Genomic DNA, 27,888 nt, shown 5'->3' with positions numbered 1-27,888 from the left:
CCTTCTCGACTACGGTCTCGATAACCTTTGCCTCGACCAGCTCGGTATCTTCGGTTAGTTCCTTTTCAACAACCTCAGACACAGGCTGCGATGGCTCTGGCTGTTCGTCTTGTTCTGGCTTGTCATCTGGCTTGGCCTCAACCTTCTCGACTACGGTCTCGATAACCTTGGCCTCAACCTTCTCGACTACGGTCTCGATAACCTTTGCCTCTACCTTCTCGATTACGGTCTCGATAACCTTTGCCTCGACCAGCTCGGTATCTTCGGTCAGTTCCTTTTCAACAACCTCAGACACAGGCTCCGATGGCTCTGGCTGTTCGTCTTGTTCTGGCTTGTCATCTGGCTTGGCTTCAACCTTCTTGACTACGGTCTCGATAACCTTTGCCTCGACCAGCTCGGTATCTTCGGTCAGTTCCTTTTCAACAACCTCAGACACAGGCTGCGATGGCTCTGGCTGTTCGTCTTGTTCTGGCTTGTCATCTGGCTTGGCCTCAACCTTCTCGACTACGGTCTCGATAACCTTTGCCTCGACCAGCTCGGTATCTTCGGTCAGTTCCTTTTCAACAACCTCAGACACAGGCTCCGATGGCTCTGGCTGTTCGTCTTGTTCTGGCTTGTCATCTGGCTTGGCTTCAACCTTCTTGACTACGGTCTCGATAACCTTTGCCTCGACCAGCTCGGTATCTTCGGTCAGTTCCTTTTCAACAACCTCAGACACAGGCTCCGATGGCTCTGGCTGTTCGTCTTGTTCTGGCTTGTCATCTGGCTTGGCTTCAACCTTCTTGACTACGGTCTCGATAACCTTTGCCTCGACCAGCTCGGTATCTTCGGTCAGTTCCTTTTCAACAACCTCAGACACAGGCTCCGATGGCTCTGGCTGTTCGTCTTGTTCTGGCTTGTCATCTGGCTTGGCCTCAACCTTCTCGACTACGGTCTCGATAACCTTGGCCTCAACCTTCTCGACTACGGTCTCGATAACCTTTGCCTCGACCAGCTCGGTATCTTCGGTCAGTTCCTTTTCAACAACCTCAGACACAGGCTCCGATGGCTCTGGCTGTTCGTCTTGTTCTGGCTTGTCATCTGGCTTGGCCTCAACCTTCTCGACTACGGTCTCGATAACCTTGGCATCGATCAGCTCGGTATCTTCGGTCAGTTCCTTTTCAACAACCTCAGACACAGGCTCCGATGGCTCTGGCTGTTCGTTTTGTTCTGGCTTGTCATCTGGCTTGGCCACAACCTTCTCGACTACGGTCTCGATAACCTTTGCCTCGACCAGCTCGGTATCTTCCGTCAGTTCCTTTTCAACAACCTCAGACACAGCCTCCGATGGCTCTGGCTGTTCGTCTTGTTCTGGCTTGTCATCTGGCTTGGCCTCAACCTTCTCGACTACGGTCTCGATAACCTTGGCCTCAACCTTCTCGACTACGGTCTCGATAACCTTGGCCTCTACCTTCTCGATTACGGTCTCGATAACCTTTGCCTCGACCAGCTCGGTATCTTCGGTCAGTTCCTTTTCAACAACCTCAGACACAGGCTCCGATGGCTCTGGCTGTTCGTCTTGTTCTGGCTTGTCATCTGGCTTGGCCTCAACCTTCTCGACTACGGTCTCGATAACCTTTGCCTCAACCTTCTCGACTACGGCCTCGATAACCTTTGCCTCGACCAGCTCGGTATCTTCGGTCAGTTCCTTTTCAACAACCTCAGACACAGGCTCCGATGGCTCTGGCTGTTCGTCTTGTTCTGGCTTGTCATCTGGCTTGGCTTCAACCTTCTGGACTACGGTCTCGATAACCTTTGCCTCGACCAGCTCGGTATCTTCGGTCAGTTCCTTTTCAACAACCTCAGACACAGGCTCCGATGGCTCTGGCTGTTCGTCTTGTTCTGGCTTGTCATCTGGCTTGGCCTCAACCTTCTCGACTACGGTCTCGATAACCTTTGCCTCAACCTTCTCGACTACGGTCTCGATAACCTTTGCCTCGACCAGCTCGGTATCTTCGGTCAGTTCCTTTTCAACAACCTCAGACACAGCCTCCGATGGCTCTGGCTGTTCGTCTTGTTCTGGCTTGTCATCTGGCTTGGCCTCAACCTTCTCGACTACGGTCTCGCTAACCTTTTCTTTAATCTTCTCGACTACGGTCTCGATGACCTTTGCCTCGACCAGCTCGGTATCTTCGGTCAGTTCCTTTTCAACAACCTCAGACACAGGCTCCGATGGCTCTGGCTGTTCGTCTTGTTCTGGCTTGTCATCTGGCTTGGCCTCAACCTTCTCGACTACGGTCTCGATAACCTTGGCCTCAACCTTATCGACTACGGTCTCGATAACCTTTGCCTCGACCAGCTCGGTATCTTCCGTCAGTTCCTTTTCAACAACCTCAGACACAGCCTCCGATGGCTCTGGCTGTTCGTCTTGTTCTGGCTTGTCATCTGGCTTGGCCTCAACCTTCTCGACTACGGTCTCGATGTCCTTGGCCTCAACCTTCTCGACTACGGTCTCGATAACCTTTGCCTCTACCTTCTCGATTACGGTCTCGATAACCTTTGCCTCGACCAGCTCGGTATCTTCGGTCAGTTCCTTTTCAACAACCTCAGACACAGGCTCCGATGGCTCTGGCTGTTCGTCTTGTTCTGGCTTGTCATCTGGCTTGGCCTCAACCTTCTCGACTACGGTCTCGATAACCTTTGCCTCAACCTTCTCGACTACGGTCTCGATAACCTTTGCCTCGACCAGCTCGGTATCTTCGGTCAGTTCCTTTTCAACAACCTCAGACACAGCCTCCGATGGCTCTGGCTGTTCGTCTTGTTCTGGCTTGTCATCTGACTTGGCCTCAACCTTCTTGACTACGGTCTCGCTAACCTTTTCTTTAATCTTCTCGACTACGGTCTCGATGACCTTTGCCTCGACCAGCTCGGTATCTTCGGTCAGTTCCTTTTCAACAACCTCAGACACAGGCTCCGATGGCTCTGGCTGTTCGTCTTGTTCTGGCTTGTCATCTGGCTTGGCCTCAACCTTCTCGACTACGGTCTCGATAACCTTTGCCTCGACCAGCTCGGTATCTTCGGTCAGTTCCTTTTCAACAACCTCAGACACTGGCTCCGATGGCTCTGGCTGTTCGTCTTGTTCTGGCTTGTCATCTGGCTTGGCCTCAACCTTCTCGACTACGGTCTCGATAACCTTGGCCTCAACCTTCTCGACTACGGTCTCGATAACCTTTGCCTCGACCAGCTCGGTATCTTCGGTCAGTTCCTTTTCAACAACCTCAGACACAGGCTCCGATGGTTCTGGCTGTTCGTCTTGTTCTGGCTTGTCATCTGGCTTGGCCTCAACCTTCTCGACTACGGTTTCGATAACCCTTGCCTCAACCTTCTCGACTACGGTCTCCATAACCTTTGCCTCGACCAGCTCGGTATCTTCGGTCAGTTCCTTTTCAACAACCTCAGACACAGGCTCCGATGGCTCTGGCTGTTCGTCTTGTTCTGGCTTGTCATCTGGCTTGGCCTCAACCTTCTCGACTACGGTCTCGATAACCTTGGCCTCAACCTTCTCGACTACGGTCTCGATAACCTTTGCCTCGACCAGCTCGGTATCTTCGGTCAGTTCCTTTTCAACAACCTCAGACACAGGCTCTGATGGTTCTGGCTGTTCGTCTTGTTCTGGCTTGTCATCTGGCTTGGCCTCAACCTTCTCGACTACGGGCTCGATAACCTTTGCCTCGACCAGCTCGGTATCTTCCGTCAGTTCCTTTTCAACAACCTCAGACACAGCCTCCGATGGCTCTGGCTGTTCGTCTTGTTCTGGCTTGTCATCTGGCTTGGCCTCAACCTTCTCGACTACGGTCTCGATAACCTTGGCCTCAACCTTCTCGACTACGGTCTCGATATCCTTTACCTCGACCAGCTCGGTATCTTCGGTCAGTTCCTTTTCAACAACCTCAGACACAGGCTCCGATGGCTCTGGCTGTTCGTCTTGTTCTGGCTTGTCATCTGGCTTGGCCTCAACCTTCTCGACTACGGTCTCAATAACCTTTGCCTCGACCAGCTCGGTATCTTCGGTCAGTTCCTTTTCAACAACCTCAGACACAGGCTCCGATGGCTCTGGCTGTTCGTCTTGTTCTGGCTTGTCATCTGGCTTGGCCTCAACCTTCTCGACTACGGTCTCGATAACCTTGGCCTCAACCTTCTCGACTACGGTCTCGATATCCTTTACCTCGACCAGCTCGGTATCTTCGGTCAGTTTCTTTTCAACAACCTCAGACACAGGCTCCGATGGCTCTGGCTGTTCGTCTTGTTCTGGCTTGTCATCTGGCTTGGCCTCAACCTTCTCGACTACGGTCTCGATAACCTTTGCCTCGACCAGCTCGGTATCTTCGGTCAGTTCCTTTTCAACAACCTCAGACACTGGCTCCGATGGCTCTGGCTGTTCGTCTTGTTCTGGCTTGTCATCTGGCTTGGCCTCAACCTTCTCGACTACGGTCTCGCTAACCTTTTCTTTAATCTTCTCGACTACGGTCTCGATGACCTTTGCCTCGACCAGCTCGGTATCTTCGGTCAGTTCCTTTTCAACAACCTCAGACACAGGCTCCGATGGCTCTGGCTGTTCGTCTTGTTCTGGCTTGTCATCTGGCTTGGCCTCAACCTTCTCGACTACGGTCTCGATAACCTTGGCCTCAACCTTATCGACTACGGTCTCGATAACCTTTGCCTCGACCAGCTCGGTATCTTCCGTCAGTTCCTTTTCAACAACCTCAGACACAGGCTCCGATGGCTCTGGCTGTTCGTCTTGTTCTGGCTTGTCATCTGGCTTGGCCTCAACCTTCTCGACTACGGTCTCGATGTCCTTGGCCTCAACCTTCTCGACTACGGTCTCGATAACCTTTGCCTCTACCTTCTCGATTACGGTCTCGATAACCTTTGCCTCGACCAGCTCGGTATCTTCGGTCAGTTCCTTTTCAACAACCTCAGACACAGGCTCCGATGGCTCTGGCTGTTCGTCTTGTTCTGGCTTGTCATCTGGCTTGGCCTCAACCTTCTCGACTACGGTCTCGATAACCTTTGCCTCAACCTTCTCGACTACGGTCTCGATAACCTTTGCCTCGACCAGCTCGGTATCTTCGGTCAGTTCCTTTTCAACAACCTCAGACACAGCCTCCGATGGCTCTGGCTGTTCGTCTTGTTCTGGCTTGTCATCTGACTTGGCCTCAACCTTCTTGACTACGGTCTCGCTAACCTTTTCTTTAATCTTCTCGACTACGGTCTCGATGACCTTTGCCTCGACCAGCTCGGTATCTTCGGTCAGTTCCTTTTCAACAACCTCAGACACAGGCTCCGATGGCTCTGGCTGTTCGTCTTGTTCTGGCTTGTCATCTGGCTTGGCCTCAACCTTCTCGACTACGGTCTCGATAACCTTTGCCTCGACCAGCTCGGTATCTTCGGTCAGTTCCTTTTCAACAACCTCAGACACTGGCTCCGATGGCTCTGGCTGTTCGTCTTGTTCTGGCTTGTCATCTGGCTTGGCCTCAACCTTCTCGACTACGGTCTCGATAACCTTGGCCTCAACCTTCTCGACTACGGTCTCGATAACCTTTGCCTCGACCAGCTCGGTATCTTCGGTCAGTTCCTTTTCAACAACCTCAGACACAGGCTCCGATGGTTCTGGCTGTTCGTCTTGTTCTGGCTTGTCATCTGGCTTGGCCTCAACCTTCTCGACTACGGTTTCGATAACCCTTGCCTCAACCTTCTCGACTACGGTCTCCATAACCTTTGCCTCGACCAGCTCGGTATCTTCGGTCAGTTCCTTTTCAACAACCTCAGACACAGGCTCCGATGGCTCTGGCTGTTCGTCTTGTTCTGGCTTGTCATCTGGCTTGGCCTCAACCTTCTCGACTACGGTCTCGATAACCTTGGCCTCAACCTTCTCGACTACGGTCTCGATAACCTTTGCCTCGACCAGCTCGGTATCTTCGGTCAGTTCCTTTTCAACAACCTCAGACACAGGCTCCGATGGTTCTGGCTGTTCGTCTTGTTCTGGCTTGTCATCTGGCTTGGCCTCAACCTTCTCGACTACGGGCTCGATAACCTTTGCCTCGACCAGCTCGGTATCTTCCGTCAGTTCCTTTTCAACAACCTCAGACACAGCCTCCGATGGCTCTGGCTGTTCGTCTTGTTCTGGCTTGTCATCTGGCTTGGCCTCAACCTTCTCGACTACGGTCTCGATAACCTTGGCCTCAACCTTCTCGACTACGGTCTCGATATCCTTTACCTCGACCAGCTCGGTATCTTCGGTCAGTTCCTTTTCAACAACCTCAGACACAGGCTCCGATGGCTCTGGCTGTTCGTCTTGTTCTGGCTTGTCATCTGGCTTGGCCTCAACCTTCTCGACTACGGTCTCCATAACCTTTGCCTCGACCAGCTCGGTATCTTCGGTCAGTTCCTTTTCAACAACCTCAGACACAGGCTCCGATGGCTCTGGCTGTTCGTCTTGTTCTGGCTTGTCATCTGGCTTGGCCTCAACCTTCTCGACTACGGTCTCGATAACCTTGGCCTCAACCTTCTCGACTACGGTCTCGATATCCTTTACCTCGACCAGCTCGGTATCTTCGGTCAGTTTCTTTTCAACAACCTCAGACACAGGCTCCGATGGCTCTGGCTGTTCGTCTTGTTCTGGCTTGTCATCTGGCTTGGCCTCAACCTTCTCGACTACGGTCTCGATAACCTTTGCCTCGACCAGCTCGGTATCTTCGGTCAGTTCCTTTTCAACAACCTCAGACACAGGCTCCGATGGCTCTGGCTGTTCGTCTTGTTCTGGCTTGTCATCTGGCTTGGCCTCAACCTTCTCGACTACGGTCTCGATAACCTTTGCCTCGACCAGCTCGGTATCTTCGGTCAGTTCCTTTTCAACAACCTCAGACACTGGCTCCGATGGCTCTGGCTGTTCGTCTTGTTCTAGCTTGTCATCTGGCTTGTCCTCAACCTTCTCGACTACGGTCTCGATAACCCTTGCCTCAACCTTCTCGACTACGGTCTCGATAACCTTTGCCTCGACCAGCTCGGTATCTTCGGTCAGTTCCTTTTCAACAACCTCAGACACAGGCTCCGATGGCTCTGGCTGTTCGTCTTGTTCTGGCTTGTCATCTGGCTTGGCCTCAACCTTCTCGACTACGGTCTCGATAACCTTGGCCTCAACCTTCTCGACTACGGTCTCGATATCCTTTACCTCGACCAGCTCGGTATCTTCGGTCAGTTTCTTTTCAACAACCTCAGACACAGGCTCCGATGGCTCTGGCTGTTCGTCTTGTTCTGGCTTGTCATCTGGCTTGGCCTCAACCTTCTCGACTACGGTCTCGATAACCTTTGCCTCGACCAGCTCGGTATCTTCGGTCAGTTCCTTTTCAACAACCTCAGACACTGGCTCCGATGGCTCTGGCTGTTCGTCTTGTTCTGGCTTGTCATCTGGCTTGGCCTCAACCTTCTCGACTACGGTCTCGATAACCTTTGCCTCGACCAGCTCGGTATCTTCGGTCAGTTCCTTTTCAACAACCTCAGACACTGGCTCCGATGGCTCTGGCTGTTCGTCTTGTTCTAGCTTGTCATCTGGCTTGGCCTCAACCTTCTCGACTACGGTCTCGATAACCCTTGCCTCAACCTTCTCGACTACGGTCTCGATAACCTTTGCCTCGACCAGCTCGGTATCTTCGGTCAGTTCCTTTTCAACAACCTCAGACACAGGCTCCGATGGCTCTGGCTGTTCGTCTTGTTCTGGCTTGTCATCTGACTTGGCCTCAACCTTCTCGACTACGGTCTCGATAACCTTTGCCTCAACCTTCTCGACTACGGTCTCGATAACCTTTGCCTCAACCTTCTCGATTACGGTCTCGATAACCTTTGCCTCGACCAGCTCGGTATCTTCGGTCAGTTCCTTTTCAACAACCTCAGACACAGGCTCCGATGGCTCTGGCTGTTCGTCTTGTTCTGGCTTGTCATCTGACTTGGCCTCAACTTTCTCGACTACGGTCTCGATAACCTTTGCCTCAACCTTCTCGACTACGGTCTCGATAACCTTTGCCTCGACCAGCTCGGTATCTTCGGTCAGTTCCTTTTCAACAACCTCAGACACAGGCTCCGATGGCTCTGGCTGTTCGTCTTGTTCTGGCTTGTCATCTGGCTTGGCCTCAACCTTCTCGACTACGGTCTCGATAACCTTTGCCTCAACCTTCTCGACTACGGTCTCGATAACCTTTGCCTCGACCAGCTCGGTATCTTCCGTCAGTTCCTTTTCAACAACCTCAGACACAGGCTCCGATGGCTCTGGCTGTTCGTCTTGTTCTGGCTTGTCATCTGGCTTGGCCTCAACCTTCTCGACTACGGTCTCGATAACCTTGGCCTCGATCAGCTCGGTATCTTCGGTCAGTTCCTTTTCAACAACCTCAGACACAGGCTCCGATGGCTCTGGCTGTTCGTCTTGTTCTGGCTTGTCATCTGGCTTGGCCTCAACCTTCTCGACTACGGTCTCGATAACCTTTGCCTCAACCTTCTCGACTACGGTCTCGATAACCTTTGCCTCGACCAGCTCGGTATCTTCGGTCAGTTCCTTTTCAACAACCTCAGACACAGGCTCCAATGGCTCTGGCTGTTCGTCTTGTTCTGGCTTGTCATCTGGCTTGGCCTCAACCTTCTCGACTACGGTCTCGATAACCTTTGCCTCAACCTTCTCGACTACGGTCTCGATAACCTTTGCCTCGACCAGCTCGGTATCTTCGGTCAGTTTCGTTTCAACAACCTCAGATACAGGCTCCGATGGCTCTGGCTGTTCGTCTTGTTCTGGCTTGTCATCTGGCTTGGCCTCAACCTTCTCGACTACGGTCTCGATAACCTTGAACTCGATCAGCTCGGTATCTTCGGTCAGTTCCTTTTCAACAACCTCAGATACAGGCTCCGATGGCTCTGGCTGTTCGTCTTGTTCTGGCTTGTCATCTGGCTTGGCCTCAACCTTCTCGACTACGGTCTCGATAACCTTTGCCTCAACCTTCTCGACTACGGTCTCGATAACCTTTGCCTCGACCAGCTCGGTATCTTTGGTCAGTTCCTTTTCAACAACCTCAGACACAGGCTCCGATGGCTCTGGCTGTTCGTCTTGTTCTGGCTTGTCATCTGGCTTGGCCTCAACCTTCTCCACTACGGTCTCGATAACCTTGGCCTCGATCAGCTCGGTATCTTCCGTCAGTTCCTTTTCAACAACCTCAGACACAGGCTCCGATGGCTCTGGCTGTTCATCTTGTTCTGGCTTGTCATCTGGCTTGGCCTCAACCTTCTCGACTACGGTCTCGATATCCTTTACCTCGACCAGCTCGGTATCTTCGGTCAGTTCCTTTTCAACAACCTCAGACACAGGCTCCGATGGCTCTGGCTGTTCGTCTTGTTCTGGCTTGTCATCTGGCTTGGCTTCAACCTTCTCGACTACGGTCTCGATAACCTTTGCCTCGACCAGCTCGGTATCTTCGGTTAGTTCCTTTTCAACAACCTCAGACACAGCCTCCGATGGCTCTGGCTGTTCGTCTTGTTCTGGCTTGTCATCTGGCTTGGCCTCAACCTTCTCGACTACGGTCTCGATAACCTTGGCCTCAACCTTCTCGACTACGGTCTCGATAACCTTTGCCTCTACCTTCTCGATTACGGTCTCGATAACCTTTGCCTCGACCAGCTCGGTATCTTCGGTCAGTTCCTTTTCAACAACCTCAGACACAGGCTCCGATGGCTCTGGCTGTTCGTCTTGTTCTGGCTTGTCATCTGGCTTGGCCTCAACCTTCTCGACTACGGTCTCGATAACCTTTGCCTCAACCTTCTCGACTACGGTCTCGATAACCTTTGCCTCGACCAGCTCGGTATCTTCGGTCAGTTCCTTTTCAACAACCTCAGACACAGGCTCCGATGGCTCTGGCTGTTCGTCTTGTTCTGGCTTGTCATCTGGCTTGGCCTCAACCTTCTCGACTACGGTCTCGATAACCTTGGCCTCAACCTTCTCGACTACGGTCTCGATAACCTTTGCCTCGATCAGCTCGGTATCTTCGGTCAGTTCCTTTTCAACAACCTCAGACACAGGCTCCGATGGCTCTGGCTGTTCGTCTTGTTCTGGCTTGTCATCTGGCTTGGCCTCAACCTTCTCGACTACGGTCTCGATAACCTTTGCCTCGACCAGCTCGGTATCTTCGGTCAGTTTCTTTTCAACAACCTCAGACACAGGCTCCGATGGCTCTGGCTGTTCGTCTTGTTCTGGCTTGTCATCTGGCTTGGCCTCAACCTTCTCGACTACGGTCTCGATAACCTTTGCCTCGACCAGCTCGGTATCTTCGGTCAGTTCCTTTTCAACAACCTCAGACACAGGCTCCGATGGCTCTGGCTGTTCGTCTTGTTCTGGCTTGTCATCTGGCTTGGCCTCAACCTTCTCGACTACGGTCTCGATAACCTTTGCCTCGACCAGCTCGGTATCTTCGGTCAGTTCCTTTTCAACAACCTCAGACACAGGCTCCGATGGCTCTGGCTGTTCGTCTTGTTCTGGCTTGTCATTTGGCTTGGCCTCAACCTTCTCGACTATGGTCTCGATAACCTTGGCCTCAACCTTCTCGACTACGGTCTCGATAACCTTTGCCTCGACCAGCTCGGTATCTTCGGTCAGTTTCTTTTCAACAACCTCAGACACAGGCTCCGATGGCTCTGGCTGTTCGTCTTGTTCTGGCTTGTCATCTGGCTTGGCCTCAACCTTCTCGACTACGGTCTCGATAACCTTGGCCTCAACCTTCTCGACTACGGTCTCGATAACCTTTGCCTCGACCAGCTCGGTATCTTCGGTCAGTTCCTTCTCAACAACCTCAGACACAGGCTCCGATGGCTCTGGCTGTTCGTCTTGTTCTGGCTTGTCATCTGGCTTGGCCTCAACCTTCTCGACTACGGTCTCGATAACCTTTGCCTCGACCAGCTCGGTATCTTCGGTCAGTTCCTTTTCAACAACCTCAGATACAGGCTCCGATGGCTCTGGCTGTTCGTCTTGTTCTGGCTTGTCATCTGGCTTGGCCTCAACCTTCTCGACTACGGTCTCGATAACCTTGGCCTCAACCTTCTCGACTACGGTCTCGATAACCTTTGCCTCGACCAGCTCGGTATCTTCGGTCAGTTCCTTTTCAACAACCTCAGACACAGACTCCGATGGCTCTGGCTGTTTTTCGTGTCCCATTTTGCTTTGTTCCAGTTCTTTTAATATCTCAGTTTTTATCAGCTTCTGCTTGGTCATATCTGAACTCTGTGTTAGAGCTGCTGTTGTCTGTGTTTTGAGAATATGTGCTTTGTTGAATGTGGTTTCACGTTGCACGTCTTGTGCTTGTTTCGTGTTTTCTTGAGCGTTATCAATTTCATTATATTTTTCTTGTTTTTCTGTCCGTTCTTGGTGTTGTTCAGTAGCGGACCATTCAGTTGTTTCAAATTGTTTAATTATGTTGTTATCAAGTTTACAGATTTCACGTTTCGTGCGTTTTTTGGTAGCTTCCCCTAATTGTGGTTTTTGATGCGTGATGGTTTCGAACGAAATTGCTGTAGCAGTATGTTTTGTGCTTGATGGCTTTTCTTGAGATTGTGTTTTAATATAGGTTTGATTGGCTTCTTGCATGGTTTCAAATCTGGCCTTGAGCTCTTGAATATTTTTCATTCTATATTCTTCATCTATCACACATTCAGCGGCAGCTGAAAGATTCGTTACAGGAGGCTGATCATCATTGAACGTGTTAACTTGCCCATTTGTCTCTATTTTAACAAAATCTACCTCATCAATTTTCTCAGTAGGTTTATCTGTATCACAAACCATTGGCGCCAGATAAGTGGTAGACATTTTCTGACTAACAGCGCTTAATTGCTTTCGTTTTGGGCTTGCTTTAATAGCCTCCTCAGAAGTAGTTCGTTTCATCTCAAACATTTTTATAAGATCATTTGTTTTTCTTAGTTCATTATCTTCACTATCCAGCTCGTCCTTCACTAGATCGGTAACGATCTTGCGCTCAGCAAGCTTCTCGCAAACCGGTTCATTGATGGCTGCTCTTAGCTCTACATTACGTCGCTCTTGCTCGAGTTGCTTAGTACTTTGCTCTCGCATGCCGAGGCTTTGAACACCGCGTACTAGCTTTGATATTTGTTGGTCTTTTTCTACTATTGGCTCCTGGGGTTCTGAAACCTTTACGGGTATTATCTGGGACGTTAAATCTTCAACGTCCACTTCAGCACGTTTGGTAAACACTTCAGCGCGAGCAGAACTCTCTACCTGTTTAACTGCTATTCTCTTTTCCAGTTGCTTGATTACCTCCTGAATAGGCGGAATTGACTCCGACATAACATTCGACTCGACCGGTTCTTCCTCTTCGCCAAATATCTTGCGCAGCTCCGTTATTTTACCCGATGCCTTCTGCCGTTTCGGCGAGTCCTGTCTGTCGTGCTTCAGTTGATGTTCTTCAAACTCAACCTTCTTCTTGGGTGAGCTTTGTGCACTATGTGCTTTGGAGCTTTGCTCCAGCATTTTTATTTTTGCCTTCACGTCGCCCGATCCTCGGCGACCCGTCAGCAACTCTTCGTCGGTCAGCTTGCTGACGTCGCGCTTGAGGATGGAAGTGATATGCACATCCAGCGGGCTGTTCGACGCATCCTTTGTCTCTACGCGATCGGTCAGCGTGGCCGCTTCGGAAGTGTCCAGCGCTGCCGATACCGAATGCTCTTCGAAGTCCATCGGACTCGTGCCCGTGTGCGCAAAGTGCACATCTTCCTCGGCCAACTGGAAATCCGCAGTTACGTCCGCCTCATCCGGAAGAATAGGGCTCAGGCCAGCATCGGTAAGTTCCAGTTCCTCAATTTCCACATCAACAGCCGTATCGGTAATGATGCTTACCTTTTTGTTCTTCTCCTCGACGGAGGACGATATGACACCGGGCGAGGTCATGGTTTCGGTGAAACCTCTCGTCAGCGATATGCCCGTATCCGTCACATGCTGCGAGACGCTCGTCTCGGTGATGGGCGATCCACTGCTGGAATCGAAGCTTCCGAACAGGTACACGCTCTTCTTCTTCGAAAACGATACTGCCTCGTCCCGCTTACGCTCGGTTTGCTCCGAGTCGGGATCGTCCACCAGCTTGAACTGTTTGTACCGCTTGCCGCTGCTTACCTCCTTTACCTCGCCGCCGCTTGAACTTACTTCCGTCGTCTTGTCGCGACCATCTTTGGAAGTGTGCGTCGTCGTCAGACTGATCGTCGATTGGGAACTGATCGATATCTCCACATCCTTGTGGCCGTACACCGTCAGGCGGCTTTCGGTTATCGCCGACGTGTCGGACGTTTTGATCTCCTTCCGGCCTATCACGAGCCTGATCGCGGGCGACTCGCCGCGCCCGAACCGCGTACTGTGCACGCTGTCGGGCGACTCCACCACCTCGTCCATGGGTGAAGTGCCGCGGTTCGAGTGGCTTTCCGGCTTGAAGCTCTTCTCGAACGTCGTCGTCTTGCGTGCCTTGGTCGCCGTAGTCGTCGAAGTCGCGGTCGTCGTCGTCTTGGTCGAGGTTACGTCCATGTCCAGGTCAAGGTTAAAGTGCTTGCGCGACGATCTGACAGCGCTCGCCGATGCGTCGATGGTACCACCCTCATCGCCTGTGCCACTTCCTGCCTCCTCCGGAAGCGCCAACTTTCGCCCATCACTCGCCTCACCCGCCGACAGTGGACTGAGCGTATCCAAATCCTCCAGTGACGCGAGCGTCACGCCGGCGGCCACCGTTGCGTCACGGATCGGTGTGGACGTTCTGGCCAACCCGTACCGCTGCCCGGCCGGACCGGCCGCATCCGGCGTATCCAACCAGTGGTACTCGCGGAATGCTTCGAAATCGGTCGTCGACATGTCATCGGGCACGGAAGAGTTTGCATCCTCTGGGGTGGTGCGACCGTGTGTGTGTTTTGTGTTACGAGAAGAGAAGTAGCCACCGGGGTTTTGTGCGCACACGGTTTCACATCACAGACAAATTTGACCAATTAGTGTGTAATAGTTGACGTTGGGTTGGATTTCGAATTGTGAAACACCAGCAGATACGTGACCGTATAAGGTATGTTTGAGTATCGAAAAATCCACCACAGGTAAGAGCATTGGTATGCAGCGTGTAATTAATCATAACAATTTAATAAGGATCAGAGGAAAAGAAAGGTGAAGTACAGATATGTTCGACAAAATGGATTATAACGACGCAATGGATGAGCTGAGCACGTGGTGTGGTAAGGGTATGGTGATTGGTAGAGAAACCGGCGATAAGGTAAAGCACCTCCTTCTGTATTAGTGAAACCATTAGGACCGGTCACATTATTACAAGCAGAGACCAGCATAGATGGATGTATGTTTTCACGCTCTGGTTGCGTGAATAAGTGTGTGTGTTTTTTTCGTTTTTAATATGCTTGCCCCCATTCGTGTTGAGTGGTGAGTAAAAGAGTAAGGATGTAAATTTCATGTTCATGTTCTGTGTACGTGTTACGGTTGTCGTTATGTGACGTTATGTATGTACAGGTTTGGATGAGTTGCACGAAACGAATACGAAACACTTATGAGCAGTTCTCCGCAGAAACAATATTGAGCTTTGTTGGGAGGGAGTGACTTTAGAATTTGCTTTCGAAATCATTAGATTAAATCAAATCAATTTACTAAAACACCAAAAGCAGAGATAGAATGCACAATAACATGGTTTTGAAATTGTGAGTATTATCCTTATGTTTGGGCTTGCCAAAAGTTGCCCCGACAAAATTATGCAGTGCCTGCGTGGGTGTATGTGTGTGTGTGTGTTTGTATGGGTGAAGCACTAATTTTGTGCAGCACCTCTTCGTGTTCCTCACAGTTTCAAGCCCGCTGTAATTGCTTTTTGCCGTAGGATTACTTTTGAAAAGTGACAAGGGGAATTGAAGCATTGCAAAATTAAGTATGGAAACAATAAACGGTACATCCAATTGGGAAACGAAAAGCAAACCAGGAGCCAAAAAGAAAGTAGCCAAGTAAAAAAACGAGTGAGTGAAACACCACAAAGAGCGAGAGAGAGAGAGAGAGAGGGAGAAAAAAAGAGAGTTTGAAACAAAAGACTTCAACATCTCAATGTCGGCCACCGTTCAATGTTGACCTTTACTCGCACACAAATCGGATTCTAGTTCCAGTCAGTAGCAGGTTAGCTAAAACACTATAGGAATCTTCCAAACGGAACTTCCACAGAAAGGGGAAACGGCGCAATAAGGGAACGTAAAACACATTAAATGGATGGTGGCAACATGATACAATTTTGACATGATAAAATTGCACCCTACGTATTCGAGGGTAGATCCCTATCGTTAGGAAATTATCATTCCCATTTCTTCTTCTTCTTCTTCTTCTTCTATGGCACAACTACCGCTGTCGGTCAAGGTCTGTCTATACCGATAGTGGGCTTGGCTTTCAGTGACTTCTTGATTTACCCATAGCATGATAGTCAGTCCTACGTATGGGGGTACGGTCAATTTGGGGTTTGAGCCCTTCACTGGCATATTGTTACGAGTTGACGACTGCACCAAGAGACAGGCCCATCATTGCCATTTAGGACGAAAAAATATTGGCTTCTAAATCATAAGCGAAATAAGGAACTCTAAACACATGATTGTTGCTTTGTAACGATTAAAATTACAGTACAGATTAAGATTACAGTACGTCGAACGATAACTACAATAGATGCACGACTGTTGGACTATTACGCTCATAACTGCTCAACGGATATGCACATCGTCTTGCTAACTATTGGTTCAGCATGCTTAACGATTTTAGCACTAAAGTTAGTAGTTCTAAAACTTTGTAAAACTCTATTTAAGCTGTTTCCCATTCCGTACGAAAAACAAACCAATTGCCAATATCACTCGTTGAACTATGCAAGATCTGCCATTCTACTCTATCGATCGTACTGTTTGCCTTGCAGGTGCCATTTTGGAACGATTTGAGGTTGGTATCAATAGTTGCTTACCGTTAAGCTGACTGTCTTTTCTACAAGATCTACACCGTACTGCACCGTCGGCACTGATGAATCGATGGATAACAATTACGGGACGATAAAATGCGCAACACACTTGAGCTGGCACAATATTCTGCTATCAACCTTGTGGAGCTGTAATTTTCACAAAACTTATGCTGTATTGGATCTATCCCGCGAGACGGCGATCACTACACTGTTGCACGTACAGTGAATTTAGAGCTCTTATTGCATTAACACCTAACCGAACCTACGCCACACAAGAGCTCCTACTCGATCGAAGCTACCAACGCAACTAACGGCTACGTTTGCTACGGGCTCCGCGCCCAGCGCATGGGGAATCTATTTTACGCGATGTCTCGTTTCCGTGCTGCCTATGGTTACCCCTCCCCCTAAGTTCCCTGCCGTCCTGCCTGCCGTGACATGTCCGTGCCCAGCACGCTGGCAACACTTCCGCATGCTAGCTTTCGTAAGAGGATTAGACCGTTCGACGTTGGCCACAGCCACGGCTGTTCTAAGGGCGGCTGGCCGTTTCGTGCGACAGTCCGCTGAGAAAAGGTGGCTTTGTTCATTCTCCCCCTCCCCCCCCCCCCTTTGTCTCCCATCACCACTGAGTGTCCGCGGGAAGCCCTACACACCTCGCGTAGGCGGTTGTGCAATCACCGACCGAAGGACACACGTTGGACGCGTCCAAAAAATCGATTCTGCAGGAACAGCAAAATTAGAGCAGAGGGCGGTGGGTGGGGGCGGGTTTCGGAGGAAGATTGAACTATGGAGCGAAAATAAAAGCTCACTATCCTTGCGGCTGGCTTAAATGTGCTGGCGCCTCTATGCGTAATGAAAACGGGGTGTGTGCATGATCCCGCTGCACGAAGAAACCCTTAAGCATTCCAGAACTGTGTGGATGAAATGAATGATGATGAGCCACTTTGGGCCACTCGGATACATGGATTCTAATGATAAAAAAACTACGCTGAGCGATAACACCTAGCAGCAGCTGCGGGTTTCTTGGTGAAGCCCTTGTTTTACTTCTGCACGTTCAGTATGCCAATCGGTTGATGAAACTGTCTCCCAAAGATGCTTGTGCACAGCCTGTTGCTATTTGCAACTTCGGGAACAGAGCGAAAGAAAAAATACAAACACACACACTCGTACATTGAATTATGATGGCCTGCATCAAACAAGCTGCACACATCTAAAACAAAAAAAGGCTAAAGTCGCAGTACTATATATGGTCAGTGTAATGTGTTTGCGTATGTTTGTATGTGAGTATGTGTGTGTGTGTGTGGTTGTGTGTGCTTAAATATGTATGCTAAGGTGGTGGAACAGCATGTTGTATGATTGTTTGCTACAAATTTCCATGAAGTGCACGATCGATGCAAGTTGACTAGGGCTGGTGGTGGTGGTGGTGATGGTGGACTAACGCCCTCCTTACTGACCGTTATTGGAATTATGCGCACCCACCAGGATGGCGGTACGCGCCACATTGGCAAAGGAAAGAAATTGCCCACGCGAATGCGTATGCCCTAGCAGGAAGCAACAGAATTCGGATGATGCCATTTGGTGTTGTTGTTGCATGATCAACGCGCGTGATGAGGAGCCGCAGAAGGACACTTTGGCTCGATTTGAAATGGAGAGCTCGCGGCACTGTGGTGTGGTACCGTTTGGGCTCGAGTAGCTGAACCGAAGAAGCCATATGATGCGGAGGAATGCTTCCAAACGCGCGCACACACTCACACACACACACAAATCAAAGAAAAAAGAATGGAAAGCTTAACCACAAGCTGCCATAAACACGGCGGACAACGAAATATGATTTGAAAGGAAAATATCCAGACCGACCTCAAAGTAGCAAATGTGTGCGGTATCGATAGAGACGGAGTGGTTGGAAGGCAGAGCGCAGGTTCCGAGGAATGAAATGCTAATTTGTATGATAGTTGAATCGTTTTTTCTCCGTTTTTGCGGAATGCGCATAATCTAGGAAGCAATGCGGGAGCGACTGGAACTTCGCCAAGTGTCAGCCAAACGGTTAAATCTCACAGCAGCGCCCGACACTCGATCATGTAACTTTTGGTGGTGCATGAGTGAATGAAGGATGATGATTAGTAACAAGATGAAGATGGTAGAGAGAGAGAGAAAGAGCCGCCGAGAGAAACAACTTCGATATGAAGATGAGGTTATGCTGTATAAATCTAAGCCGTGTAAAACAAACGCAAAGGAGTAGTAGTAGTAGTAGGAATGATGGTATACGTTTCTAACATGTGCACTAACATTCGTGAGCACACAATGCATGAAAAAGAGGTGGGGGGTGTGGTTGGCAGCTATGACGTAGGTAGGTGATTATAATATTTTCAAAACAAATGGCGAACACAGCACAAGGGCGCCGGGAACATAACGGAAATGATGGCAGGGAAATTTTGCTGTCCAGTTTGTAGGTAATAATTGTTTTGTCTCTCTCATAACTTGTTATTAGTTATTAGTAATGAAGAAAGAGCAAAATAAATTGAAAAAAAAAACACATCGATTCCTTGCTTGTATCAGGTAAATCTATGTGGACGAGTGTACGTGTGGGTGTTTTGATATTACACTAAATCCACTAACAAAAACGAACTAAACTCGAAACCAGTCTAAGTGAGCTCTAAAAATAGTTTCTAATAGAATCAACGTCAAACTTAAATCCTACTTAAGTTACGCTAACAATTTTACTGCAGTTCAACAAAATAGTAAAACCAAAACGTAACAGTGCCGAATTTAACCAACTATCACAAACACAGTGAGATAAACACCGGGATAAACTTTTTTCACTTACAAGAGCGATAAAGAGAAAGGGACAGATAGAGAGAGAGTGAGAGAGCGAGATCGAAATTAAAAGGAAAACAAGCGAGAAAATTGTACAATAAACAGAGGGAAAAGGGGGAAATAAAGAAATCGTGTGAGCAACCGAAACGTTCAATCGTGACATGATGGAGGTGTTCTGTTTTGACATTGATCTGTTCTGTAGTTAGTAACCGTTTCGTAATCGATATCAGTAGTCAGGGTAGCCAATCCATTTTAAGCATAAACCTACACCCTTCGCAAGGTAAGTGAAGGTAAGCAACGGGGCGAAAACGAAAGGTACGTCCGAAGAACAGACAACAAAAAAGAAACATATGCTGTGTCGTAAAACAAACCAAACATAACGACTCACTCAGCGAGAAAGGTTAAGAAAACTGGAAACCAAGAAAGACACAAAAGCAGTGTTCGCAATGGGACGCAGAAAGAAGGGGGAAGATGGGATTGGGGCAAACCAAAAAAAAAAAACCAAAAGAAAATGGAAATTAATTGTTGCATCATCGAAAGAGAATTGATTTTGTGTTACCCATAGCAAAAACCAAACAAAACCAAAACTAGAAGGGATGCAAGAAGGGAAGAGATCCATACATTTTATCGCATGGTCGTGTGAGGGGGGGGGGGTTTGTATTGCTGCACTTATTGGCGCATCGCTTCCGTGGAAGCAATGCGGGCGGCTCCGTCATTAGAGTGGTGCATTCTTTTGTCTTGGAAAAAAACATATGAAACCAACAATGTCAAACACGTGGGGCGGGTGGGAGTTACATTTTTCTTTTGAGTGTGATGTTGTGAATTTTCCGCTTACACACGCCCACAAGCAAGAGTGTGGAGAATGCGTGTGTGTAGTAGGTGTGCGTGTTACGCGAATGCGGACCGAACAGTGCGGACAGAGTGGGTGAGTGATCCACTCGGTGGTTGATGGAAGGATACAGGGATCATGGATGTATCGCACCTACCTTTCCATTTCTCCCGCTCCCGCTCCGCCTCCTCGTCTTCGTCGTCGTCTTCGATGGTAGCATTAGCATCGAAACCGCTGCCGCCTCCCGGCCTCGAGATGTACTCCTGCATCGGGTAGGCGGATTTGTCGAACGATTCTAGAGGGAAAATTGGAAGCACGCGCGGTTGCAATTAGTCAGTGCTGATCGATGCACAAACCCACACACACACACACACACACACACACTAACCTTCTTCCGAGTGGCTTAGGTCGAGCGTGCCGACGGTAACCTCGGCCGACTGCAGCTGCCGCTGCACCTTGTCCTGCGCCTCGTCGATGATCTCGTCGATGAAATCGTCCGGCGTGACAGCGCGATGGTCCTCGGTAATGATTTCCGTCACGGTGCGCTCGCTGCCGTACGCGGTGGCAGACATGATCTCCTCATCGTACTCCCGGTCCGGCACCGTCTCGCTGGCCGTCACCTGTTCCGCGTGCGGCTGCAGCTCCTCGACCGACCGCTGCACGATGACGGTTTCGCACGAATCGCTCGAAAACTGCTCCGACACCTTGCGATCCTTCAGGACCGGAATCTTCGACAGGCTGGAGGTGTCCGGTCCGGGCGACTTTGCCGCCACCACTGCTTCCGGCTGCGGGGCGGCCGGCTTGGTCGTGCCGAAGCGTGGAATCCTGGAAGCGACCGACTCGGCATGCTCCACCACTGTCTCGATCATCTCCTCCGCCCGGGACGACAGCTCTGCCTGTTGCTGCTCGATTGTCTGTTTCGGTTGGTCTGCGGCTTCCATCCGATCGACCGCCGACGGTTCACCGTCCGTTGGCTGGGCGGCCGGCATGGGCGGTTGGTCCTTTGCTTCCGGTGAGCTTTTCTTCGACGGCACCGGAATTTTGGAGGTAACTTCCTGCGTAACCGTGCGCGCCACCGTCTCCTGCACCACCGGCTTGTCGATCGACACGTTCTCCTCGACCCGGCGGCGCACCTCTTCCTCCCGCTCGACAATCTTCTCGCTGACCGTGTCCTCGCCCTGGCTAACGCCGGTTTCGACGCTGCTCACGGCCGTACCAGTTCGCTCCGCCACCATACCGGCCGCATCCTGGCTGACCACCTCCGACTGCAGCCCCTCGAACCGCTCGACGGTGTACGCCGCGGCGGTGGACACTTGCGGGGCGGTCCCCTCGCCGATCTGTACCGTTTCTACGCTGCTCAGGGCGGCCATCTTGTCGGCCGTTTCCTTCACCTCGCGGTGCATGTCCCGCTTCTCGACGGCTGGCTCCTGGTCGCGCACCTCGCGCACCACCGACTCCACCGTGCGGTCGACGATGCTGCTGCTCTCGGCACTGCGCGCCACAAACTCTTCGCGCACGATCGTCTCATCGCCCTTGCCGAGGGTGAACGCGTCAAGGCCTTCCGGCAGGCCGGCCACCGTTTTCGTTTCCACCGTGGTGGACATCTTGGTGACCGTTTCCTCCACCTTGCTGACCGTTTCCGACTTGAAGTGCTGGGAGATGCTTTCCTCCCGCCTGGAGGTGCTACTGCCGGTGGCCTCCGAAAGCGATGACGGTTCTGAGTCCGGCTCCTTCCACTGTGCCGGACCGGCGTCGGTAGCGCCGAAAGCTTCCAGCAAACTTTCCCTCTTCTCCTCGACGGCATGCGACACATCGTGTCGTTCCAGCTGTTCGACGGTGGTGAACGCCTGTTGCGTTGTCGTTACCACGGACGATTCGCCAACCGTGCGCTGGACGCTGAAATGCTCGTCCCTGCGGAGCAACGGTTCCTGCTCGGAGTCCTCCGAGATTTGCTCCGAGTCGGTGCGCTTGCTCGCCTGCCGATGATCGTCGCTCCACGAGTCACGCCCGCTGGTCGTGTCCACCGACGACTGCTTGCTGTCCACGAGCGATTCCGTCTTGGACTTCGTCTCGAACGAGCTGATGCGTTGCTTCACGTCCTTGATCGATTCCTCCACGACGCCCTGGAACTCTTCCGGTTCCTTGGTGAGACTGGTGCGCTTTGCCGGCACCGGGGCACGCTCTTTCGGCACCGGCGGCACGGCACTCTCAACCGGCTGCTGCTCCGCTGGCTCCGTCGGCTCGTCCAGCGCGGCTGGGACACGCTCCTCCACCTTCTTCTTGATCTCCTCGACGACGCGCGGCGACGATGCGGAGACCGAGGTTGCTTCCGTGGCCAGCTGCTCCAGCACCTCCGACCGGTGCTCGAACTCTTCCACGTTCTTCAGCGTCACCTTAAACTTGTCCTGCAGCTCCTGTTCGAACTCGTCCTTCCGCACGCCCGGTCCATCCTTGACGACGGTCGTTTTTAGCTTCACCACCGGCTCGGGCATGGTGGACGACTTGTACGTGTTGTCGATTGGTTTCTGGAGCAGTATCTCTTCCTCGTGCTTGGCGCGCGTATCGTCGATAACGCTCTGCCGCTTGATGGTGATGATCTCCTCCACGATCTCGCGCTTCTGCGTCGAGGCCGGTATGGAACGGTCCGCTGACAGGCGCTTCTCGATCTGCTTCCGCCGCTCCGCCACCGTTTTCTTCACCATCTCCTCCTCCGATTCTTCCGACTCTTCGACGGTTTTCTCCTCTGCCGAATACTTCGTAGATTCCTGTTTCGAGAGGCGATCTGTAAGGCGAACACAAGGGAACGGTTCATCAAAGGCATTCCTTTTGAAATAGAAAAGAATGTACTGGAGTTTTGACTCTTTTGTGATTCAACTTGCTATCTCTCCGTGTTAGTTAGCGACTCGGTCAAAGTTAATTAATTGTAATGAGCGATAATATTTAAAAAAATAGTTTTTATGGGACATGGAGAGTTATTGAGGTGAATCGCAATTTAGTGAGTCGCCAAGATGCCCTTGAAATAGTGATAAGAAAAATGATATTTTCGTCGGAATCAATTTCGGTTAGCTTGGATGTTTTCTGGAATCGATTCTGGAGGTAAACTATGGAATCTGTTTCTGGAATTGATTCCAGAATCGAAATCGGTTCCAGAATTGGCTCCGAAATCGGCTCGGATATCGCAACTAGCCCAGAAATCCGAATCAGCTCCGGAAACAGAGTCGGTTTTTACATCTTCATGAGAATAGACGCTTGGGTCCTATGAAGCTGCGATTGTATTGATAGCCGCAAAGATTCCAAATTTATTTGTAAACGATCCATCCTTATAGAAATTCCGGGACAAGTTTTGCTTCTGATATCAATTTCATAACTGACTCTGATTCCAGACCCAATTCTGATTCTGAATCCGAAGATTATTGCGATTTCCAGGTCGATTCTGATTTCGGAATAGAATCGGGATCGGTTCAGGAATCAATTCCAAACACGGAATCAGAATTGGGCAGTTATGATTCCGAGCTTCACCACTATTTTCAACTCTAGCAATAACAATTTTTCATGAATCTCAAAAAATATTTCGAATAATCGAATTTTAACTGCATTGAGAATAGTGAATATCCTCTAATGTACACTCTGAGCATAAAAAATCGATTGATTTAAATATTTGCAATTAATTCAATTGAATTGCAACAGTTTGTTTGACTTATTTCCACACAATTAGAGCTAGTAGCCAAGTACGGTAAGATCCAACGTCTTCAAGATTGACGTTGTACATTATTTATGAATCCCAAAAGAGTTCAAAAACAATTGAATCCCTTTAACTATTCTTCTACTCTGATAAATTTTACTAAAAATAAAGAATATGCTCATCTTGAAATTCCGTACCCACCACTGCCTTACCTTCTTTTTGTGCCATCTTTGCAATGGAATCCGTTTCGGAGAGCAGCTCCACCGCCTCGACACTGCGCTTGCCGATCGAGAAGGAGGTCTTGTTGCGCATCGTAACGGTGGTGGTGGTGCCGGTGGTGGTCGCACTGCGTATGCACCGCTCCACGATATCGTCCCGGTGGATGGTGCGCAGCCCGTTCTCGAGTATGTTAAAGTCATTGTTCGGTTTCGACTGGAACTGCTTCAGCATGGCCTGCGCCTGCTGGGCCGTGCTGGCCGGTATCTGCGCGACAATATTCTCCACGTCCGTCTCGCTCACGCCGATTTCTGGCGCGAGCCGGATCCAGTCCTCGCCGAGCAGGTTGGAAATGTCGACGATGCGCAACTCGCCCAGATAGTTCTGGTCGTCGACGAGCTGGCGCGGTGGTACGACAGCACGCACCCGCCCGACGCGTAGCATAATTTCGTGCGAGTCCGTTATCGTGGTCGTCTGCTCCGGTATGATCGTTTCCGGCAGCACGATGTTCAGTATGCAGATCGGCTGCTGCGGCGGCTCACCCTTGGCAATCTTGGGCTCGCGCATAAACAGCGTCCGGCCGACGATGTCCGCGTGCTGGTCCTTGACGCGCACGGCGAACGGCAGCCGGTTCTCGCGGAACGCCTTGAACGGGAGGGCGAGCTGCTCGCCCGACTTGGTCACCGGCACGAGGTTGCCGGCCAGCTCGATGTACTGCGGCTTGTCCTCCAGCACCTCCACGTCGCGGCTCTTGGCCACCTCGGTAAAATGTTCCTGGTGCTCGAGCGTCTTGTCCTCACGATCGTCTGTCATGCAGAAGACGCGGAGACGCGCCTCTAGCGGATCGGTACGCTTCGCGAACACGACAAACTTGGCCATAAACGGTACGTGTATGGCTTCTCTGTACGGACGAGTGGAACGGAAAGGTGTAGAGGCACGTGCCCGGTCAGCATATGATACGCATATTGGTGTGTGAATGTTCGATTTGCTTACTTGTACAGCTCGGTTGCCATCTTGGTTGCATCGGCTATGTTGCGACAGTCCATCAGCCAGAACCGTGCCGATACGGTGGTCGTGAACGATACGCAATCGTTCACGAACGTGAGCGGCGTCGATCCAGTTACATCCTCCCATTGGGCCCGGGTCGTACCACCTAGTTTGTTTGATGAATATGTGTATGTTTGTTTGGGGTTTGAGATCAGCAAAGGTTTTGTTTCGTTTCGGTTGAAGGGGGGGAGGGGGAGGTGTAGTATTTTGTATGTTTCAGCAAAATTGAACCGGTCGAAATGCAATTGAATGGGCAGAAAGGAATGGGCCAGAATGTGTGCAGTAAATTTAGGTGCATAGCAATAAGTGTACGTGTTGTGAGGGAGTGTGTGCAAGGTTATGTTTCAATGTGTTCGAAATGTTTGTGTGATTGTGTGTGTGTGAGTGATATTTATAAGTGAGAGAGTGTAAGGATGCAAGTGTACATGATAAGAAGAATGGAAAGAGAAGCAAGACAATGGTATCGAACGATTAGCAAAACACTTCTGCTCACAAACCGGTAGCCACTAATAAACACACATTGCAAGCATTTGTAGTAGTAAGAAACAGAAAAAAATGAAACTATAAAACATTCAGTATGCAAACATGAGTAGTATTGCAAGCTTTACTTTCCCACCGAATCGGTTTGATCGCACTCAAAAGGTGTACTATATTGTGTGATGAAGATCTATGCTAACAAAAATGGGCGTCAGCAAACCCCATGTAGTTTGTAGTTGTGGTTCTAAGCTACGTTAACTCTAGCAAATTTAGAGACACCACTGATTGCACAATGTAAAAAAAAAGAAAAGAATCAAAGGTGAGCAGCTGCCCGAAATCTACTCGAGCCACTATCTGCTGTACGTCGAGAAAACACTAACATGGGACCATTGAAACGTATGGAATATAATTAAAAACAAAAAATTCGCAAAATTATTAGGACAACCACTCGATCTCGATTGGAACCGATCGGGAATAAAAATTAATTTGTTATTGAAACTATAATTGAATAAAACGGAAATATCACACAGCTTGTCAAAATCAAAAACCAATAACAAATGAACACAAAAAAAATAGCTCATCATGAGAAACAGACATCAATTACAGGCGTGAAGCGAACCCAAAACCGAAAACTGATAATTCAAAACCCCTCCTGGCGTAGGAATTGATGATGATGTGCATGATGATGATAATGATGATGATGGTAATTTTTTTTTGCTGAATATGACAGAAGGAAGGATCTGGTTGATGAAAGAACGTGTTGAAGCGCGTGTGCAAAAGATGAGAGTAGACTGAAGGCAAGGAAATGAAGCAGCTCGAAAAACAAGCCTGGAGGGCACATGGTACGTGAACTAAATTATGAACCAAGTACTAAAATAAAATGGTTTGCCTTTTCCCTCGTTCCTTTATGTTCGTTTATCTAGCCGCTCTTTCTATGTGATACATACGAGAGCAGATAACTGTTCGAAACCATTACTATCCACCGGCTGCTTTTTATGTGTTTTTTTTTTCTGTTCACTCTCTTTCTCTGTCTATCTATCTCTCCTTTGCGACTTTTAGTGTTTTTATGCACTCAAAAGCATATGAGATTTATCAACAACAACAAAATATAGCAATCAACACTCGCCAAACTGTGCAACAACACTACGCAATAATACGCTAACAGTACCAACAAATGGATAGGCGATGAGGTAAACGATAGATACGGCACGATATGCACGTTAAGCCTCTTTCCGATCTGTTTGTGTGTGATGATGCCCTTGATGTCAGTAACATTACACGGAAGGAAAGGCCTCAGATGGAAATGGGCTGAAGATGGAGCAAGGGCTACAGACACGACGAAACTGTGTACGCGCAATGGATAGGTTACAATGGATGGGAAAGCAAGAAGTACATGGGATTTTAATGACCCACATACATGGTTTGTGAAAAATGGATGGAAAACTAACCGAAACTGCAACGATCGTACCGAGTCTACCACAAAACTGATGAGAAGGAATGTGGAACTAACGGCGCAGTGGCCACTTTGCAACACATTGTTCAGGTGTAGGTGCTTAGTGTACTTGGGGTGAGGGCGATGGGACGTGGTGATGCGAGATCATAAATGGCAATGGTGATCAACAGTCGTCCCTACTAAACGTTTGTTTATTTGTTGCAAAAAGTAACTGAGTAACTACTGGTCGGAAACGGTTTCGGCAGGACGCAAAGATGCCGAACAACGACACACGACTTCGCCACTGGGCTTTTAGCAACGGTTTCAGAAAAGTTCTCCGGTGGGCAACTAACACTTGTTTGCTTTTTTGCTTCTAGTTTTTGGTGTGTACATTTTGTTTACATGTTTACTCTCTGTAATTCTGAGCAAGCAGGATGACTCAGCTCTCATTATTATCTTTACGCTTTTTCATATTGCTATAGGCAAAACGGGAGATTCTCAACCACAAAATAACAAAACAACCAATAATAAGAAACGCAAAGACAACTCAAAACATCATGTGAACACATACAAAACTGGAGTGGTTCAATGTTAATTGAAAAAAAGAGAAAGTACACAAAGTTTAACGATGGTAGCGCGCCTTCAAATATCAGTGAGGTGTACTGGCGGACACAACTCGGAAAGCTTTTTAAAACTAAATTACAAGATACGTAAAGAGAAACAAACAGAGACCTAGATGTTTATAGATAAAGAGAGAGAGAGATAGAAAGATCAGGATAGTTTTACTTTGAAATTATTACGCGACTAAACCAACAACATAAAAACCAACCGAAACACCAGCTTGGAAACCAGTTTGGTGGATTGATCGTGATAATCTGGGATTTATGCAAGGGCCGTGGGGGGGTTGGGGGAAGCGTTTGGGTCTGGGATGCGATCGAAATTGCAAATTAATCCAATACAGTCAAGTGACAAACAAAGGGATGTGCATTATCCAAATGAAACTTTCTCCCTGTTGATGGCGGTGTGATGCATTGGAAGAAAACAAGGGGTTTTGTCAAAAACGCGATCACTTTGGTGGGAACAGAAGTTCGGCAATTGTCAAAAACTCCCAACTAAGACAAAGAAAAAGTGTTTCTCTGTAATTGTGTCCAAACTGAAAAAAGTTTTTTTTACTACAAATACACAAATAATTCGTCTCACTTGTCTTGGACAAGATGTTCCAACCATAATACACAGATAAACAATAGAAGCAGAGCAGAAAAGTGGATAGGTTTCGTTTTGAGAGAGTTTAAAGCAGCAAAGACTTTCCCAGATTTCGCTGTTTGCACGGGTTGTACTCCTTGTAAGAAACAACATACTCACACATCGCCTT

At 49.4% G+C, this 27,888-nt stretch overlaps 2 protein-coding genes across 24 annotated transcripts in view; both read right to left on the bottom strand.

Annotated features, from left to right (window-relative positions):
• Nucleotides 1–16,511, bottom strand: part of LOC120908529 — a 56,073-nt gene extending 39,562 nt beyond the window's left edge. The window contains exon 1 of the mRNA XM_040319644.1: nt 16,029–16,511. The gene's annotated coding sequence lies outside the window, so the exon portion shown is untranslated. The remainder of the gene's footprint in view (nt 1–16,028) is intronic.
• LOC120908528 (ankyrin-3) overlaps nt 1–27,888 on the bottom strand; it is a 123,688-nt gene that overhangs the window by 52,878 nt on the left and 42,922 nt on the right. For all 23 annotated transcript variants that reach the window (XM_040319620.1, XM_040319623.1, XM_040319622.1 and 20 more), the window contains 4 exons: nt 24,554–24,713; nt 23,557–24,461; nt 20,051–22,444; nt 19,820–19,957 (listed from right to left, as the gene is read on the bottom strand). In XM_040319620.1, the coding sequence (XP_040175554.1) occupies nt 19,820–19,957; nt 20,051–22,444; nt 23,557–24,461; nt 24,554–24,713 (3,597 nt within the window). The remainder of the gene's footprint in view (nt 1–19,819; nt 19,958–20,050; nt 22,445–23,556; nt 24,462–24,553; nt 24,714–27,888) is intronic.

This window comes from Anopheles arabiensis, chromosome 2, assembly GCF_016920715.1.
Source record: "Anopheles arabiensis isolate DONGOLA chromosome 2, AaraD3, whole genome shotgun sequence".
Classification (NCBI taxonomy): domain Eukaryota; kingdom Metazoa; phylum Arthropoda; class Insecta; order Diptera; family Culicidae; genus Anopheles; species Anopheles arabiensis.
Note: the sequence above shows the minus strand (reverse complement) of the source record. Positions and strands in the feature narration are given on the sequence as shown.